Source organism: Gavialis gangeticus, unplaced genomic scaffold (genome assembly GCF_001723915.1).
Source record: "Gavialis gangeticus isolate Ggan-Ray unplaced genomic scaffold, GavGan_comp1, whole genome shotgun sequence".
NCBI lineage: Eukaryota > Metazoa > Chordata > Crocodylia > Gavialidae > Gavialis > Gavialis gangeticus.
The window spans coordinates 1,276,749-1,293,595 of record NW_017729024.1 but is presented as its reverse complement, the minus strand read 5'-3'; the positions used below and the strand labels follow the sequence as shown (position 1 = coordinate 1,293,595).

Genomic DNA, 16,847 nt, shown 5'->3' with positions numbered 1-16,847 from the left:
CCCCCCCCCCCCCCCCGAAGCCAAAAAAGGGATAGAGGGATATCTTAGCAGCTTTCTTCTCCCCATGCCAGCTACCTCCTTCAGCCTTGAGCAGCCAGTTCCATATGCAGACTGGGCTGGTGGGGGAATGGAGAGAGTTTGCTCTTGGTGTCCAAAACTACAGGATACCCAGTGCTGTACTGCAGACAGAGAGAAGTCCATTCGTTCACAAGCCAGAGAGGAGCTGCTTGGAGTACTCACTTGACACTGATCTCTGATAGGAAGCACAGCTGATGGGAAGATTCTGCCTGGCGATCAGATACTCAAGATCAATAGTGAAGCTGTGGAGGGCATTTCAGTTGAGAAAACAGCTGATATTATAAGGTATGGGCCTGTCTGTGGGGTGGGAGATAAAGGTTTACATTGTATGGAGGCCATCCATGTTGTTTCCAGGGATAGTGCATCAGAGATAGGTGTGTGCTGTGGGCACATGAGTTTGAACACAGCTGTACTAGAGATACACTCTGTCTCTCAGATTGTGAATGCTATGTTTGCAGTCATGTAATTGGGGCGGGGGGGGCAACTGGAGCTGTAACACCACCTGCCAGTTTAATGTAGGGACACAAATAGCTGCTACTTCAGCAGCAGCTGACCACACAGCTATCTAGGAAACTGGTGTTGTCCTGTGTATTGCAGCTCCCCGGAGCATGGAGATGCCTTGCTATGCCTCTGGTTACATGCCAGTGCTTAGGAACCACAACCAAAACCTCACAGCATGAAGTACCGTGCATGCACAAATATGCACTGGTCATGAAGATGTTGTGAAGTTTGAACATGCTTAGTCCATCTGGAGGTGCAGAGCAGTTGGCTTTGTAAAAAAGGAGACAACAGTACACTGAGTGTGTGTAACACTGCTGATGGAAAACACCGAGAGTCAAAGTCACTCATAGAGCCAGCTAGTGTCACTTTGCCTCTCACAGGCAAAGGCACCTCCCTGCTAAAGTCATGCTCCTGGGTTAAAGGACAGGGCATGCCCCAGGCATCTCTGTGACCACTGCCAAGCCTTTGTTCCCTCCCAAGAGTATGTACAACAGAAAATCCCGTGGGTCAGTGGCTTTGTGCACAGCAGAAGCCAGCAGTGTTGGTTCTTGGGTGGAAGGCAGCATTTTGCTTGCTTCCCAGCTCTGCTGATAATATTTGTCTGTTACAGGGAATCCGGAGATGAGCTGCTGCTGACCATTCTGCGATGCACCTCGGTAAATCGTGTTTTTCAATACTTTCCTTAGAGTTGCTCCCCACAGGCAGGGAGCATTGCTGAGTCCGCTGGTGGGAGAAGTAGCTGGAACTGGCTTAGACTGATGGGCCACGTTCAGTTTGTGAGGCTGGGTATTAATGGCAGGCAGTTACAGCAAAAGCCATAAAGGAGATGTTACTCACAGGGGGCCTGATGTTGCCCCTCAGAGAGTCATATCTGCAGACACGCTGCTTACAACTGTACTGCCTAAGAAAGCTGTAATGTGGACCATCTTCCCACAAATCACTGACCTCAGTAAAGCCGCCTGCCAGAGAGAATGGCCATCGTCAGGGAGACGCATACATTCATATTGTTGCTCATCACTGCCCTCCACAGTCACCATCTAGCTCCTAGCCCTTGGGCAGCACTATGGGCTTTCTTACTAGGCACTGTCCCAGAGCCCCTAGGGCAGAAAGGGAGCTTCCCCAAGCACTGTTAATTGGCACTTGCTGATCCCCTGGGTTGGAAAAGGATGCTGCAGAGATTGGCTGAACCCACCCTTCTTTCCACATACAGGCAAGACCCCATGTGGCACTGTTCAGGGGACCATTGGGATAAGGCTGGCTCAGGGGAAGTGGCTGTGTTATAGTGACAAAGCCCAGGCACCTGTCCTGGAGTTTGGAACTGGGAAGTGGGGTGTATTGGAGGTGTTGATGGGCCAGCCAGGCCTGGTACATATGTGGTAACATCCTGAACCTGCAAGGGGTGATGGCATCTCAGCATCTCTTGGGGTGCAGAGAAAATTAATCGAAGAACCTGGCACTCTTCAGAGAAGCTTTAATGCTGTTTTAATGTCAGGGAGAAACATTTTCACAGCTCCTTCTGGGAAGTGTTGGCTTCTTCTGGATGTGCAGAAGTCTGTATTTCCAAGCACGGCCCTGCAGTCTTCTCTAGGGATTGCTCAGCATGTGTCCTGAGGGGCTATTAAGAGGGCAGTCCTTCATGTCAGCACCCTCTCACAGGATGCTCTCTTAACCCTCTAGTGGGGTCCACATGCCTTTTGAAGCTGTTGGCATCAGCTGGAAGATTAAACATTGTTCTCCAGGCTCCTGTATGATCATCTATTGCACCTTAAGGAGAGAGTGTTAATCCTGAAAGTCCTGGTTACCTGACACATCTCAGATCTTGCAGCTTGAAGCTACTAAATGTTTGATCTTCTTTCCTCTCATCCTGGGTGGTTCTGTAAGTCTCTGCAGTTCTAATTTCCTCCTAAATCAGGAAGCCCCCATGTCTTCCTTGAGGCTGAGCACTAAGTATGTAACCTAGATTTGGACAAAAAAATGTGAGGTTTTGTATTAAAATGTGTGGGCTGATAGCTGATTCATGTCACGTGAAGTTCCCTAAAAAGGCTGTAATGCCTCCCAGGATGTATTCATCCAAACAAATTTTAATGTGGGTTTGTCAAGCAGAGCTACAAAGGAAGAACAGAAATGGGCTTGTGCTTTTTTGGATTCTTGTGATGCGTGAAGATGGCCGGAAAGAGATTTTAATTTTTTTCCCCTCAAATGGTTAGGTTGTTTCTGCTTATATTTCTAAGATTTATTTTTGCAAAAAAAAAATGTCAAGTTTCCTCTCCCCTTGTTGTGCTGGAAGATTTTCTGGAGATCTCAGGCTCAGGTTTTAACCGTTCTTGAAGATGTGATAGGGGTTAAATCTTTTCAACAAAAATATTTTCCCTAGCATTTCTTGATGTTTGTGTTAATCAGGTGTTACTAAAACTAAACTGAGCTACCAATGCCTTAAATACTTAGAACAGATGACCATTTCCCTCTTCAGTTAACAGTTTCCCTTCCATGGTTTCCTGGACCTGAGGATCCTACCAGTGCTCTAGCTGATCATGATGTCCTCCAGAAAAAAGTGGGGTAGACAAGACTTGAATGCTTCATGTTTAAAAATAAGCAAAGAAAGAATTTGAAAGTGATTGCTTTTGAAAGAGAGGAGGAAAGAGAACCCCTCGCTGGTCTTCATGCATCATAAAGAGGAAACAGGGCACAACCCCCTTTTTGTTTTTCCTTTGCAGGTCACTTTAAGGATACCAACAAACACCCAAATCAGCCTTGGTTGCTTGGGGTTGTCATTTGCCCCACTTCTCAGCTGAGAGGTACTGCCTCCTTGATGGATATTCCACTCTTCTCTTGGGTCTCCTTTCTCTTCTTGAAAGTATGACAGAAGCATTATCTCAGATATGTGGGCCTCAAAAGGGGCATCCTCCACTGTGTCTGCTTTTGTGTGTGATTCTTGTCAGTAGGATACTCTACAGGTTCCACCGGTTTGGAGGATGACATTGTTCAGCTGGAGAAAAGACATTTTTTCCTTCACTATAAATGGCGTTTCTCCAGTAAACAAGGCCGCTCTGAAAAGAGCTTATATTTACTGAGTGTCTCATGGGAACAGAGCAGCACACATAGGAGTTTCTACACCATATCAAATCAATTAAGTTGCCAGCGACAGATGGGTGCCCCTTTTCACCCATCCCATCTTCTTAGGTACGGTCACCTTGTAAAAGAGAAAGGTGATTTGGCATGAACACATACCTGTTTGTCAGAGCTGGCACTTGACACTGCATTAACTTTTTAGGTTTCCCAAAAGCCTAGAAGTGAATGGCTCATACTGGGGTGTGGCTGCAGAATAATTTTAGCATGTCCTGTAGATAGATATACCTTTGAAGGATTCTTCTGAAATGAATGCAAATGTAGGGGTATTTACATTAACCTGCAATCTTCTGACTGACCAGTTGGTTGTTAGGCAATGTCGACAAGTAAACAAGACATCTCTGTGTTCATGTGACACCTTTGAATTCTAGGCCAGTGGTTGCTAGCCACTGCTTTAAGTATGTCCCTATACCACTATCATATGGTTAAACTTTCAGTGTCCCAATCAGTGGCAGGCCCTGGTTGTCTAGTTTCATCCTGTGGGGCTAGGAAGGAGTCTCAAATCAATTACAATTTAGCACAAGACCAGTGAAATGGGAGTTAGTATTCACTGTATGGTGTGGCTGGTACTGGTTAGATTGCTACATGTTCCGCAAAGGACTGTGACCCACCGTTTTAGATCATGGAGACCTACTGCACGTGCCTCTGGTTTTCATGTTCAGTCACAGTAAGATCAATTGCAAATACAGTGCCGCTGTTTTTCAGGGTGGGCCCAAATCATCGTTCCTGACAGAAGAGAAGCGGGCAAGGCTCAAAACAAATCCCGTCAAAGTGCGTTTTGCTGAGGAGGTGCTGGTGAACGGACATTCGCAGGTCAGTGCAGTGTTGTAACAGTCATTGCCAGTAACTGCTCAGGCATGATGTTCTCCCTGCTTTCCTTCCCTTCAAATTTTCTTAAGTTAAATATGTTATGCCATCTCTCTCTCATATGGAGAGTGATACAGCCACAGAGTTTCTCTAACTAATCAAGGGTGTGTGTAGACAAAACAGGGGCCCTAAATTGAAGTGGGCCCCTGTTCTTGAGCAGAAGTGGGTTTTTAAAAACACCACTTCAATTTAGGGCCCTTTAAACCCCTGTGTCGTGCACACACCCAGCATATACCTGCCTCTCCAGTGGCAGGGAGGGGAGGGTGAGCTACCAGCAGGTGGAGTGGTCCCTGGGCTGCAAGGGGGGGTTGGTGCTTCGTCCACAGCAGTGGTGGCCCCCTCGGCGGCACCCGCTTGCAGGCACCCAGCTTGAGGAGTCCCAGGGGGTACCACAGCCGTGGAGCAAAGCACCAGGTCCCTGCGCAGCTCAGGCAGGCCCCGGGGGGGGAAATCAGGCTCGCCGCTTTTCTTGGGTGCAGACTGCCTTCCTAGGATGCTGCCAGGCTGCCTGCAGGGCTTCCTGCAGAGGCCCTGAGCTGCACAGAGCCTGGTACTTCACTCTGCAGCTGTAGGGGCAGCAAACTAAAATTCCTCAGAGTTTACTGTGCCCCGAGTCATTTAAGGTGCATTACACCACCAAATTTGCTACAGTGGCTGTAATTAACATGCAGTATGCCACTGATGCATGCAAACACCGACACCATTAGAGCGGTGCAAAAGCATTTAGCCCGCTTTAAAGTGTCATGCACACATATGCCTAATTTTGTCTACGCACGGCCTAAGAGGTAGAGAGGATGCCATCTGAGATTCCAGGAATGAAGTCCAGTCCCCATCCTCCCAACCCTATCCTCAAAACAGTGAACAACAGTAGTAACCACTCCGTTCTTCAGAGATAAAAGTGCTGCTGGAAAATTGATTCCTTCTCTGCTCTGGCTGACCTGGTGATTCCCAGACAGCACAGCAGGACATATGTTGCTAGCAGGTTGGTCATTTTGCCTGACCAACTCCAGCTGCAGTCTAACTCCCCAGGCATCACTAGTCCTTTCCCTGTCTCCTCTGTCCTTCTTGGAGGCTTGTTCTTGTTCTGTTGGTTTGTCCTTTGCCCAGGAGAGGGTCAACCGAGCCAAATGGGACAAGGATGCTACTGTCCCTACTGATTAGCCTGCCAGTTAACTGTGATTCCCTGCACACTGAAACCTTTTCCTTCCAACCAGCTGTCCCTAGAAGTCCTGAGCTTTCAGCACCCACTGAGGAGGTTCTAACCAGATTTTTATCTTGATTCTGGAAAGCATCTTTTTTCAGCTCAGCACCTGTGCATGTGTTTATGTCCTATTTTCTACCAAGACACTTATACATGTGCTTACAATTAACTGTATGCTTAAATACTGTCCTGAATTGGGCTTAGATGTGAAACAAAATAGAGGAACCTAAACTCTTTCTAAATTAATTGCAAGCATTCTGAGCTCTTACTTTCATGGTGTTAAACCTTGCTAGCATCCTGTTAGTGCAAGGTTAATTTTGAAGGTGACAGCAGTCTACTTCCTCTTCAGGAGTCCTTGTTGTGAAGTTATAGCCCACACTTCCTCTGGACTCTTCAGGGTGATAAATGGTACAATAGTCAATAAATTCCTAAGCCAATAATGTTGTAATTTAAATCACAACTAAGTCAGTAGTCTCCTTGCATGCTCTGAGGAAAAATGGAATTAGCCTATACTTACATATTCTGTAGTAAGCAAAAGAGTTAAGTCATTAGATGCACATCAGAACTGGACTGAGTCTCTAAAGTAAAATCATAGCAAGGAGGTTGTTTGCAAACCAGTAATAGTTGGAGGATGTAAGCTCACAGTACATTTCTGCTTTCTGGAAAAGCAATGTTCAGCCCTGACAACTGTTTCTTTATGTTCCCATCAAAAAAACTGTCCCTCCTTTTAGATGAAAATGGGGATGGAAGATTACAATATGTGAAATGGTTAGTACAATTCCAACAATCGTGCAGCCTGCTTCTTCAGGAAATGTACTGCTATTGTCATCCTAATGGAACATTGCTAACTGAGCTAACGCCATTTGGAAAAAGCCCAAAAGCTCCCTCATGCAGCTGCAACTTGAAACTCCAATTAGAGCATAAATTGTTGATGAGTCCAAATGCTTTCAAACCTCCATTTGCCAGCATAAATTTTGTTTATATCCATATGGCCAAACTATATGCAGAAGACAGGTCATCAAAGGTTACTGAAAGGTCAGTATCAGTAAGTGTATTTTGGTATATTTGGAAGCTGTGGATCAAATTGTAAACTGGGGTAAATTGAATTTTTGTTTCCAGTATCAGTAGAGCTACAGACATTTATACCATTTGAGGATCTGGCCCTTTATTTTTAGAATTAATTTTTAAATAGTCTACAAGATCCTACCAACAGGGAATAAAATTATCAACCTGTCTGGGCCAACAGAACTGTAAACTACAGCAATTGTGAAGAGTGGAACATCATCGTTTCATGAGTTGAATGTAGCTTCGATCATCAAGTATGTTTTTTAATTTGTCTATAAATTCTATATAGACGTAGGGAGAGAGAGAGTCCAAGCAGAAATGTGGGCTGAGTTTGCAATGCTTTATGCAAGTAGCCAGGGGTCCTTAGATTGGCTCTTCAAATGGGGAAAACTGGCATGGCTTCATTTGTATCAATGGAGACACTGATTTATCCCAGCCGAACATATGACCTAATATGAGATGAGACAGTTTCAGTTCACTGTCACTACCATAAATGAGACATTTTTCTCTTGGGTGCCCAAATAGAAATGGGACCATATGGCTCAATGGACTTTTAGAAGGAAGAAATAATCTGTTATTGATGCCTCTTGTATCCTTTGTTTTTATACCAGGAATGTAGCCATGAAACAAAGCTAAGGTGCCACATATGGAGAAAGTTCTTTGCTTATACCTATATTTCTTGTGTTACCAAATTGTCACCACAGCAAGTTCTGGAACACTAAAGCAGCCTGGTTCACTGCAGCCCAGCACGTGGGAACTGACTCGCCTTGTTTTTTTGCTATGCAGGGGAATTCTCTTCTGTGCATGCCTAATGTACTCAAGGTGTACCTGGAAAATGGACAGACCAAGGCTTTCAAATTTGAGAGCACCACTACTGTGAAGGTATGAGGGTTGCATTGTTTACTATTTTCTTTTTAATCTGCAACTCCCAAAAGATAAAATAGATTTAATATACCACAGAGAACCAAAGCACTTGTGACAGGATCCCATTTCACTTTGGGTAGGAATAGATGCTGCATTTGTCCCTGAATAAGTTGTGTCTTTGTCCTGAAACAGAAATATCCCAGGGTTGGCATGTACACACATCACCTTTCTAATCAGGATTTAGTGAGAGGCTGAATGCACTGCTGCTTTTCTGCCATTGATTTAATGATGAAATCCTGTGATAACTTTCAGAGGTACTTTGTAATATCCCAGGATAAACTTTTATTACCTCTTGTCTGGGAAACATTTTTAGGCTTTATCCCAGGACAACGGACACAGAGGTCTGTATGGTTGCACTTTGTCCCAGGATAAAATAATTTATCCTGGGATAAATGTAATATCTGATTGCAGCCTCTGTGTGCTTGAATGCATAACTACCATTTTTATCAAGTCTGTTCCATGTGCAGTGTGGATGCATAAACATACACACTGTTACCCAGCACACACAATAGGCTGCACTCTGGCCAGGCAGATACATGGCTCTGTACATATGCGTCTGTCCAAATAAAGCAAAAACCTGTGACAAGCAGGTGTTAGATGCCAGAGGAGGGGGGCCTCCCATGTTTTAGCTCATTAGCCTAGTGGTGTGGGCACTCAGGAAGGAAGGAGAAAACCCAAGGGAGGTACTAGTCCAGGGGTGTCCAACCTCTTGGCCCTGTAGGCTGACTGAGTGTGTGGGATTGGTCCACAGGTGGCCTGATTCAGCCACATGCCCAGATCCAACCACACATTGGCACAACCTGGTGGGCTTCAAAATTTGGCAGCAGGGGAAGAGCAATTAATGCTGCCACTCTGCCACTGCCAAATTTCTGGACTCTAGTGGAGCCCTTCAGGCCAGGTCTGGCCCATGGATCAGGGTTTGAGCACCCCTGTTCCAGACCACCCTTTGGCCAGAAGGGGTTTGACTCTGCATCTCTGGCTCTGCTCTTCGGAATTAACTACAAAGGACCCTTAGGGCACAGATAAAAGATCCTTGGTCAGGACCAAGATTAGGATCTGATGAAGACTCAGGCTTGAGAGTGGTATCCAAAAGTCAGTAAAAGGAGATATCCAGGCAGCATCCAGATCTGAGAAGCCCATCACCCCCACCTAGTCTGGAGCAGACTGGGGCAAAAGAAAACTCACTGCTCTGCCACAAGTTCCTGGGGAGAGGTGCCAGATCTCACCCTTCCCATTAGAGAACCTGCATCTTCTTCCCTCAGCCTAGCATCTCAGCTTTTGCAGTAGGAGGTACTGAAATGTGGTTTTCTGCATTTGTCTTTGCCAGGACATAATTCTCACCTTAAAAGAGAAGCTCTCCATCCAGAGCATCGAACACTTTGCTCTGGCCTTGGAAGAACAGTACAACATTGCTAAGCTCTATCTTTTACATGAAGATGAGCTCATCGAACAGGTCAGTGCTGGCAATAAAGGTTATGAAACTTATTTGTTGTGCAGTTCATTTTGAAAGCTCCCCAGTGCCATGGCTGCCCTCCTGAGAGAAAGTCAGGGATGATCCTGCCTTGAGCTGGACTAGGTGACCTTGGGGAGGACCTTATTTTCCTATGACCCCTGGTTGAACATTTATGTTGGACCACATAAATAATACAGGCTGGGATCTTCAGAAGGAGTTAGCAGAGAGAGGTCTGCTGCACCCTGAAGTCATTTGAAGTTTTACCCTGGTAAACTTAAGCGAAAGCTGGGCATCATTGCATTAGAAAGGTGGAGCTTTAAACAAAGTTCGGCAGTGGAGCTGCCTCCATGTGATGTGTGGAAGGGAAGCAAACAGAATGAGAGAAACATACCCAGAAAATGTAGCATCAGCAACATCCCAATGTCACTAGAGAGGTAGCCTCTGTAGCAGAGGCCACTGCTTCATTCACTTATGTAAACAACCTGCACTGATTCATGGCACACACTAGCCAAGGCTCAGGCTATTGAGTTGGGGATGATTAGAGCCTTGCTGTTCAATGCTCGTCCATTCTGTCTGTTCCAGGTGGTCCAAAGGAAGGAATCCCATGACTACCGGTGCCTCCTCCGTGTGTGCTTTATCCCAAAGGACCCACTAGACCTCCTGCAGGAGGATCCGGTTGCCTTCGAGTACCTCTATCTGCAGGTGAAAGTTTAGTGTCACATGCTTCCTACAGGATGGGGAAACTTCCCCAACTAAGGGCTTTAGCCTCCCGTTTAAGCAGAACTGTGATTTTAAAACAGCTTAGTGCAGTGGACACTGGGTGTGTCTACACGACACGCTACATTGCCATAGCAACGAGCTAGAGTGACATTGCTACGGCAAGATAGCATTGGCAGGCATGAACCATAATGCTGATGCTACTGCACAGTAGCTCATTGCTACTGCTCAGTAGGGTCAGAAACGACCTATGCACTGCCTGGACTATGCAGTGACGATGGTTACTGCGCAGTTGGGGGCATGTGTAGACATGCCCACTAAGAGCTAAATGTGTTATTATAAGATGCTGAATGTGTTATTTTAGCTTAGGTAGGTTCAGCTGTAACTAACCCTAATCAAGCCTGTTCATAAATTCGGATTTGACCTGTTCACCACGTGCACCATTCATAAATGAGCCCAACGAGGTCTAAGAAGCAGGAGGCAACAGGTCCATCCCAGCCTAGATTTGCTTGGACTGGCAGAGTTAAGGCAGGCCTGTTGCTGTAGCCTATGGCCCACAAGGGAGTTATGTGGCTGGCGTCGCACCCAGCTACCTTTGATGTCCAAACAGCTCAGTACTTTGGCACATGGAAGGTGCAACTGAAGGTACTCATTAAAAAGAGATGACATGGTTATTCTGACTCCTGGGGAACACAGGGTTGGAAGAGGCCTCCTGGGCCACTGAGTTCAGTCGCAGGCATCCCCAAATCCCCACTTCATGCCTTCCCATGCAGCTGCAATGCACAAAACCAGACACACTACACATACCCTGTACCATGCCAGAGGTAAAAGCAGGGGAGACACGGGTACTGCCAATGTCCTGCCCCTACAGTGACTGGGAGGTGGTTGGCTCATCTGCATCTGTTGCCCCTGCTTTGTTAACCCAGCTGTGTCCTTCTAGAGCTGCAGCGATGTGCTTCAGGAGAGGTTTGCTGTTGAGATGAAGTGCAGTGTAGCCCTGCGCCTGGCAGCCCTGCACATACAAGAGCGGATTTATGCTTGTGCTCAGCCCCAGAAAGTGTCCTTGAAATACATAGCGTAAGTGGGAAATTCCCTGCCATTATAGTCCATCTGTGTTATGTAAATCTTTCCTAATGTGGCTAGAATAGGTAGGAGATCAAAGTAGCTAGTTTGACATATGCTCTGCCTGTGTGCTGTATATGAATCCCCTGTATTGGTCTTATTGCTTGTGTTTATTCTGGTAGTACATAAGGGGTGCCCAGAAATAAGCTTGTAATGGTGCTAAGCACTGTCCAATCACAGAGTAGGGACAGTCTCTTCCCCAAGTCTGTTGGTTATGCTGATCCGTTTAGGGGTAGCTGAGTAAGTATTTGAGGTGGCCATAAATCACCCATTGCTCTTAATCTCCCTTCCAAACTGCTCAGATAGCAGTGGGGTTTTGAAAAAAAAATTAAAGCCTGTTTATAGCCTGCCTGTTACAGATACACCTAGTGAGAAGCCTGAGCTCAGTAGCCAAGTGGAGCAACAGATTCATAGGATATATCTGTATGGCACAGAGTAGTGCTATGCCTTGCTCCCACAGCTGAAGGAGTATAGTTATGTCAGTGCAGTGTTTCTGAGCACGTGTGCAACACTGTGCAGCTACACTAATTTGGTCTTGGAGCAAGCAGACCAAAACCAGGCATGGTGTATCTCCACCTTGGCCTTGCATCATACAGACATGCATGTAGGAGCCAGTCAGAAACATCGTTGTACAGTTATTGACAAATGACTGTGTGGTGATTATGCAGATGCCAGTGCTCAGACTTGCTACTCTAGCCAGAATACAGGATTTTGCATGAAGGAGCTTTTAAGAAAGAACAATCATCGCCATGTAGGTCTAGGGCATTACATCACTCAGCCAGCCAGAGTTGTTACATGGCTCAGAAATGTAATTCTGTATAATTTATAACACCTGCATGGTCATGGCAGATAGAGCCATTGCTTTCCCTAGACAGATAAAGTCTGTAGCACCTTGTTGCTAGTACAGTATGGGTCATTCCAAAGAACCAGCTTGATCAGTGAAAATTGATAAAAGATTGATTGTTGAATAATAGCCCATACACTGGTATCTTAAGACATGCATAGCTGTTGTTAGAACCCAGCTAACCTGTGTGACTGGCATGTGTCACTCCCTGGCACTGGAACACTGCTTGTAGTCAAACACACCAAAATGCATGCAATATATGACTGGACAGAAGCAACAACTTAAGACCTCACTGTGTGCTTCATAAGTAAGTGATAAGCACTGTGATAAATGTAGTCTCCCTTGGAATTTTTCATTTATAATTTTAAACTTGTAAGAAGAATTAATGCAAAAGATGCTAAAATGTAACAAGCCTTTAAGCAAAGCAAAGTGCTTTTAAGAATGGCAGAAGAGACCATTGGGATGCTCTAGTCTTTCTCCTTGTGTGGCACAAACCCAAGACCCTTACCCAGGAGCTGTGGCTTCAATCCAGAGTACAGATTTAAGCAATAACACCCTTCTCTGTCTTTATGGCAGGAAGGACTGGGGAATAGAAAACTTCATATCTCCAACTCTACTCCGCAACATGAGAGGCAAAGACATCAAGAAAGCAATTAGCTTTCACATGAAGAGGAACCAAATCTTGCTGGATCCAAGACAAAAGGTAAAGCCTTTGTACTGCATGTGTGCAGGATAGCATGCAGAAAGCCAGCCATCCCCATTTCAGGGAGCCAAGAGTGTGCAAGCATGGTTCCTTGCATGTTACCCCAGCTTCCTCCATGCAGGGAACATCTACACAAGACACTTGCTGCAGTTGCCTAATTAGCTCCGCAGTAAAGCATCACCAGTCTAGACATATGGAGCTATTAGGCCAGAGTAAACTAATGAACTCCATCATAGCTTACTACTGCTAGATGCAAATACTATACTATCCTATGGTGGAGTTACTTACTCCACCACAGTGCACGTGTAGAAGCTGATGGGGCTGGCTGGGGCACAAGGGTGTTTCAGTGCAGGGGTTGCCTGCCAGCTAGCCCCGCACTGAAGCACTTTCCTGCCCCAGCCAGCCCCTCCACTGGACGTTGAGCTGGGTCAGAGCAGCCCCAAGCTGGCAGGCTGACCCAGGGGGCCCCCTGCCAGCTGGGGCTCCACTGCCCCAACTCAGTGTGCTGTGGTCCCAAGTGCATGTGTAAACACTACACCAGAGTGCAATGCACAGAGTGCAGTTTGTTGCATTGTATTAATATTCACATGTAGAAGTGCCCACAAAGTCCTAGCACCATGGCAGTTACATTTGAGGGAGACTCTTATTTTCCTCCTCTCACACTCTCCTCCCCTTTGTTGCAGATATTTTCCCTGCCTTTAGCATTCTCTGTGTGCTGTTTCTGCAGGCATATACCAGTCCCTTCCCAAAGAGGAGAGAAATCAGAGCTTGTTCCTTTCAAGCAAGGCAGAGCAAACCATAACCAGTGATGTACTGATCCAGGGCCCCTTCCACAGTTTGCAATGGAAGAAAATCACTGCCTGCTATGATTTCCCTTTGTTTTTTGTCTGTCTGCCTGTTGATTGGTGGAACAGAAGGTAGATATCGGGTCATAAATGTTGGTGAAGCCATGATGGTCCAGGGAGTATGCAAGAAGCAACGGGTTGGCTAATACATTTTATTGGACCAGTGTGAGAGGTGTTAGGAAAGTTCTCAGGTACAAAACACGTTTGTGCATTTTGCAGCCCAAACCGTGTCTGATGTCTCACTCAGCTATGCATTCACGCAGTAAACAACATTGCTCAGCCAATCTTGCTTCTTCCATCAGGTCAAAAGTAGTTTTTCTGTGTTTCCTCTCAAATCCTTCTAGTCCTGTGCCTTGTATGCACCTCGATTTTGACAAAATAATATGGAAACCCCTTTGCTGACGTACCTGACCTGTTACACTGACTCATTTGTCACTTTCTCAACAATATTTTTTTTCTTGGAAACCCAAGCACGTCCTCTCAGCTGTACAGGTGCGTCTGTGCTACCTGCAAATACTTGGAGACCTGAAAATGTATGGCGGGAAAATCTTTAACGCCACGTTAATGGTATGTGTGTGATATATTTGTGTATTATGATGTTAGCAAATCAGCCTGCTCTCTGAAACTGTTCATCAAACTGTGGGTCTTGCATTACCATGCTTTGCAAACAGCAGCAGCATTCAGGCCTTAGGAGCAACTTTGTGCCTTACACTATGGCCAACACTCCTGCCACCTCTTGATTAAAGCAAGCTTTCTTCAAAACAGGATGTCTGATTTTTTAACAGTAGTGAAGCCAAACAAGCTTGTTACTGAAGTAAACATTACAGTAAGGGTTCAAATTATACTTTGACTCTTGTGGGGGTGTTGGGGGGGTTTAACACTAAGTTAAACCAGTTCACTGATTAACAAGTCCACCTAAGTGACCGACACCCCCCCCGGGTTGTGATTTTCATATCTTACAGGGGGGCTCTTGTCTCTTATGGGGGGGCCTCAGCCTCCACAAGCTCCCCCATAATTCAGACCCTGGTTACAGCACTACCTGTTACTGAGGTATAACCTGTTACCGAGGTTTGTGTTCCCCACCAGGGCTTTGGCCTGTTAGTAGTACCAGGACTTGCCATCTGCTGGTCCCATTTTCCCTCCACTACCTTTATTCCTCCACTCCCAGACAAGGAGATCCTAGTAAAACTTCATATAGACACCACATTGTCCTCATTCAAAACTTGCCTTGCCACTCACTTCACCTGCAGCCCCTTGACACTGTGTACTGATTATGCATTAATACCAGATGGTATCACAATGCCTTGTAGGTGCTATACCTCAGGTCTCTGTGCTCCTCATCTTCTCTCCAGGCCATCCTGTTTGGCTGGAGTGCACCCCCCATGACATCCGCCCACATCCAGAGACTCCTTTGGGGTTGTCCGACCTCTCACAGAGAGGGGAAGACGCATAATTTTTTTTGTTGGAACAGAGGGGGACACTAGAATATTTTGCTGAAAAATCAGAAAATCCCACAAAAAGTTCTGATGGAAATGAATAAAATGACCTTTTGTTTAAATTCTCCATGGCATGGCACCCTGTTTTCTGAGCACCTCTACAGTGCCTTACCCTAGGAGTGACTGCACAGAGAGAGTTTTCCAATCACTCCTCCCGCATAAAGGCCAGAATATCGGTGAACTCCCAACTTCCTTAGGGGACTGTTGCAAACTGAATGCAACAGTGTTAATATCTGCAACCATTCCACCTTCCCCAACTGCTCTTTCCATGTGAGACAGTGTAGAAAGCAGTAAGTATCTTCAGAGGACAACATTCGTCTTCATGTCTACACTCTGCCTGCTTGGAGGTGCATACCAATGAGGTATGGGGGGTACAGGGAGAAAGAGGGGCAGGAGAGAGAGGGAGAAGGCATGCTGAGAACATTGATCCCATGAATGGATACATCTTCCATTAGATTTTGGTGTGGCAGTTGCTGTAGGAGGCAGTGGACCAGGTATCTGGCTCTGGAGCAGGTCTTCTATTTTGTATATATATAGTTAGAATCTGAAGGGCATTGCTGGGAGGAATCTACATGTGGCCCTCTGCACGGTGATGGGGGAGCGCTGTACAGGTTGCCCTCAGGGGTTTGATGACTCCTGTTCAGCCCAGTGGTCAAGTGTATAAACTGATAAGCAGCCCTGGATGCTCTGGGATCATAAAGGTCTCCAGTATGGTGCCTCAAAGACCAGCACAAAGATAAACAACAGGTTATCCCCTCCAGGATGGGAGCAGGACCCTAAAAAAGAATTGAGGATGTTAAATAAATGAGGCCCTAACCAGTCCTGCAATAACAAGCGCTGAATGTCCTTCATCAAAACCAGTCCAAGACCTGCCCCCCTCTCCTAACAGGCCTTCTCTTGGCAGTGGGAGAGAAGCTGACTTGCACAGTTGGCATCTTTCCCCATGGGTCTTGTAAGCAGGAGAGACCCTGGTGTCCTGGGTAGCCCTGGGCCCTTGGTGCTAGGCATGCCTGCCATGGCCTGCTGGCTTTCATTCCTGGCAAGTGCAGCACAGCCTTGGGGCTCAGTCCCTCCACTGTGGAGTCTGCGGCACAGGCTGAGTGGGACAAAATGCCCACCTCCCCTTAGGCAAGAGAGACCAGCCCCAAGCAACTCTTCCTTCTGTACCTGGTCCTGACGATCTGGTCCTGACCAGGTCCTGACAATTTCCACCCCAGAGTGCTGAGGGAATTAGCTGAGGTCATTGCAGGACCCCTGGCACGGCTTTATGAGCACTTGTGGTGCTCTAGCGAGGTGCTGGAGGACTGGAAAAGGGCCAGTGTGGTTCCCATCTTCAAAAAAGGGAGGAAGGAGGAACCAGGAAACTACAGGCCCGTTAGTCTTACCTCAGTCCTGGGGAAGCTCTTCGAGAAAATTATCCAGGAGCACATCTGTGAGGGACAAGCAGGGGAGATCATGCTTAAGGGCAGCCAACATGGGTTCATTAGGGGCACGTCTTGTCAGACCAACCTGGTGGCCTTCTATGACCAGGTCACAAAATCCTTGGACGCAGGTGTCGGGGTGGATGTAGTCTTTCTGGACTTTAGGAAGGCCTTCGACACTGTCTCACCCCATTCTCAGTAAGAAATTAGGTGACTGTGGTGTCGATGCCTACACAGTCAGATGGGTCACAAATTGGCTGAGGAGTCGCACCCAGAGTGGTATTGGATGGGTCATTTTTGACTTGGAGGGATGTGGGCAGTGGGGTCCCCCAGGGTTTGGTCCTCGGCCCGCACTGTTCAACATCTTCATCAGCGACTTGGACAAGGGGGTAAAAAGCACCTTGTTCAAATTTGTGGATGGCACTAAAATGTGGGGAGAAGTGGGCACACTGGAGGAGAGGGACAGGTTGTAACTAGATCTAAA

The 16,847-nt window shown here is 46.5% G+C and overlaps 1 protein-coding gene across 1 annotated transcript in view; it reads left to right on the top strand.

The window, feature by feature from the left end:
• Positions 1 to 16,847, top strand: part of FRMPD1 (FERM and PDZ domain containing 1) — a 33,814-nt gene that overhangs the window by 5,180 nt on the left and 11,787 nt on the right. The window contains exons 3-11 of the mRNA XM_019516814.1: positions 261 to 363; positions 1,190 to 1,235; positions 4,411 to 4,518; positions 7,625 to 7,720; positions 9,090 to 9,215; positions 9,798 to 9,917; positions 10,873 to 11,009; positions 12,475 to 12,601; positions 13,918 to 14,013. Coding sequence (XP_019372359.1) covers positions 261 to 363; positions 1,190 to 1,235; positions 4,411 to 4,518; positions 7,625 to 7,720; positions 9,090 to 9,215; positions 9,798 to 9,917; positions 10,873 to 11,009; positions 12,475 to 12,601; positions 13,918 to 14,013 — 959 coding nt within the window. The remainder of the gene's footprint in view (positions 1 to 260; positions 364 to 1,189; positions 1,236 to 4,410; positions 4,519 to 7,624; positions 7,721 to 9,089; positions 9,216 to 9,797; positions 9,918 to 10,872; positions 11,010 to 12,474; positions 12,602 to 13,917; positions 14,014 to 16,847) is intronic.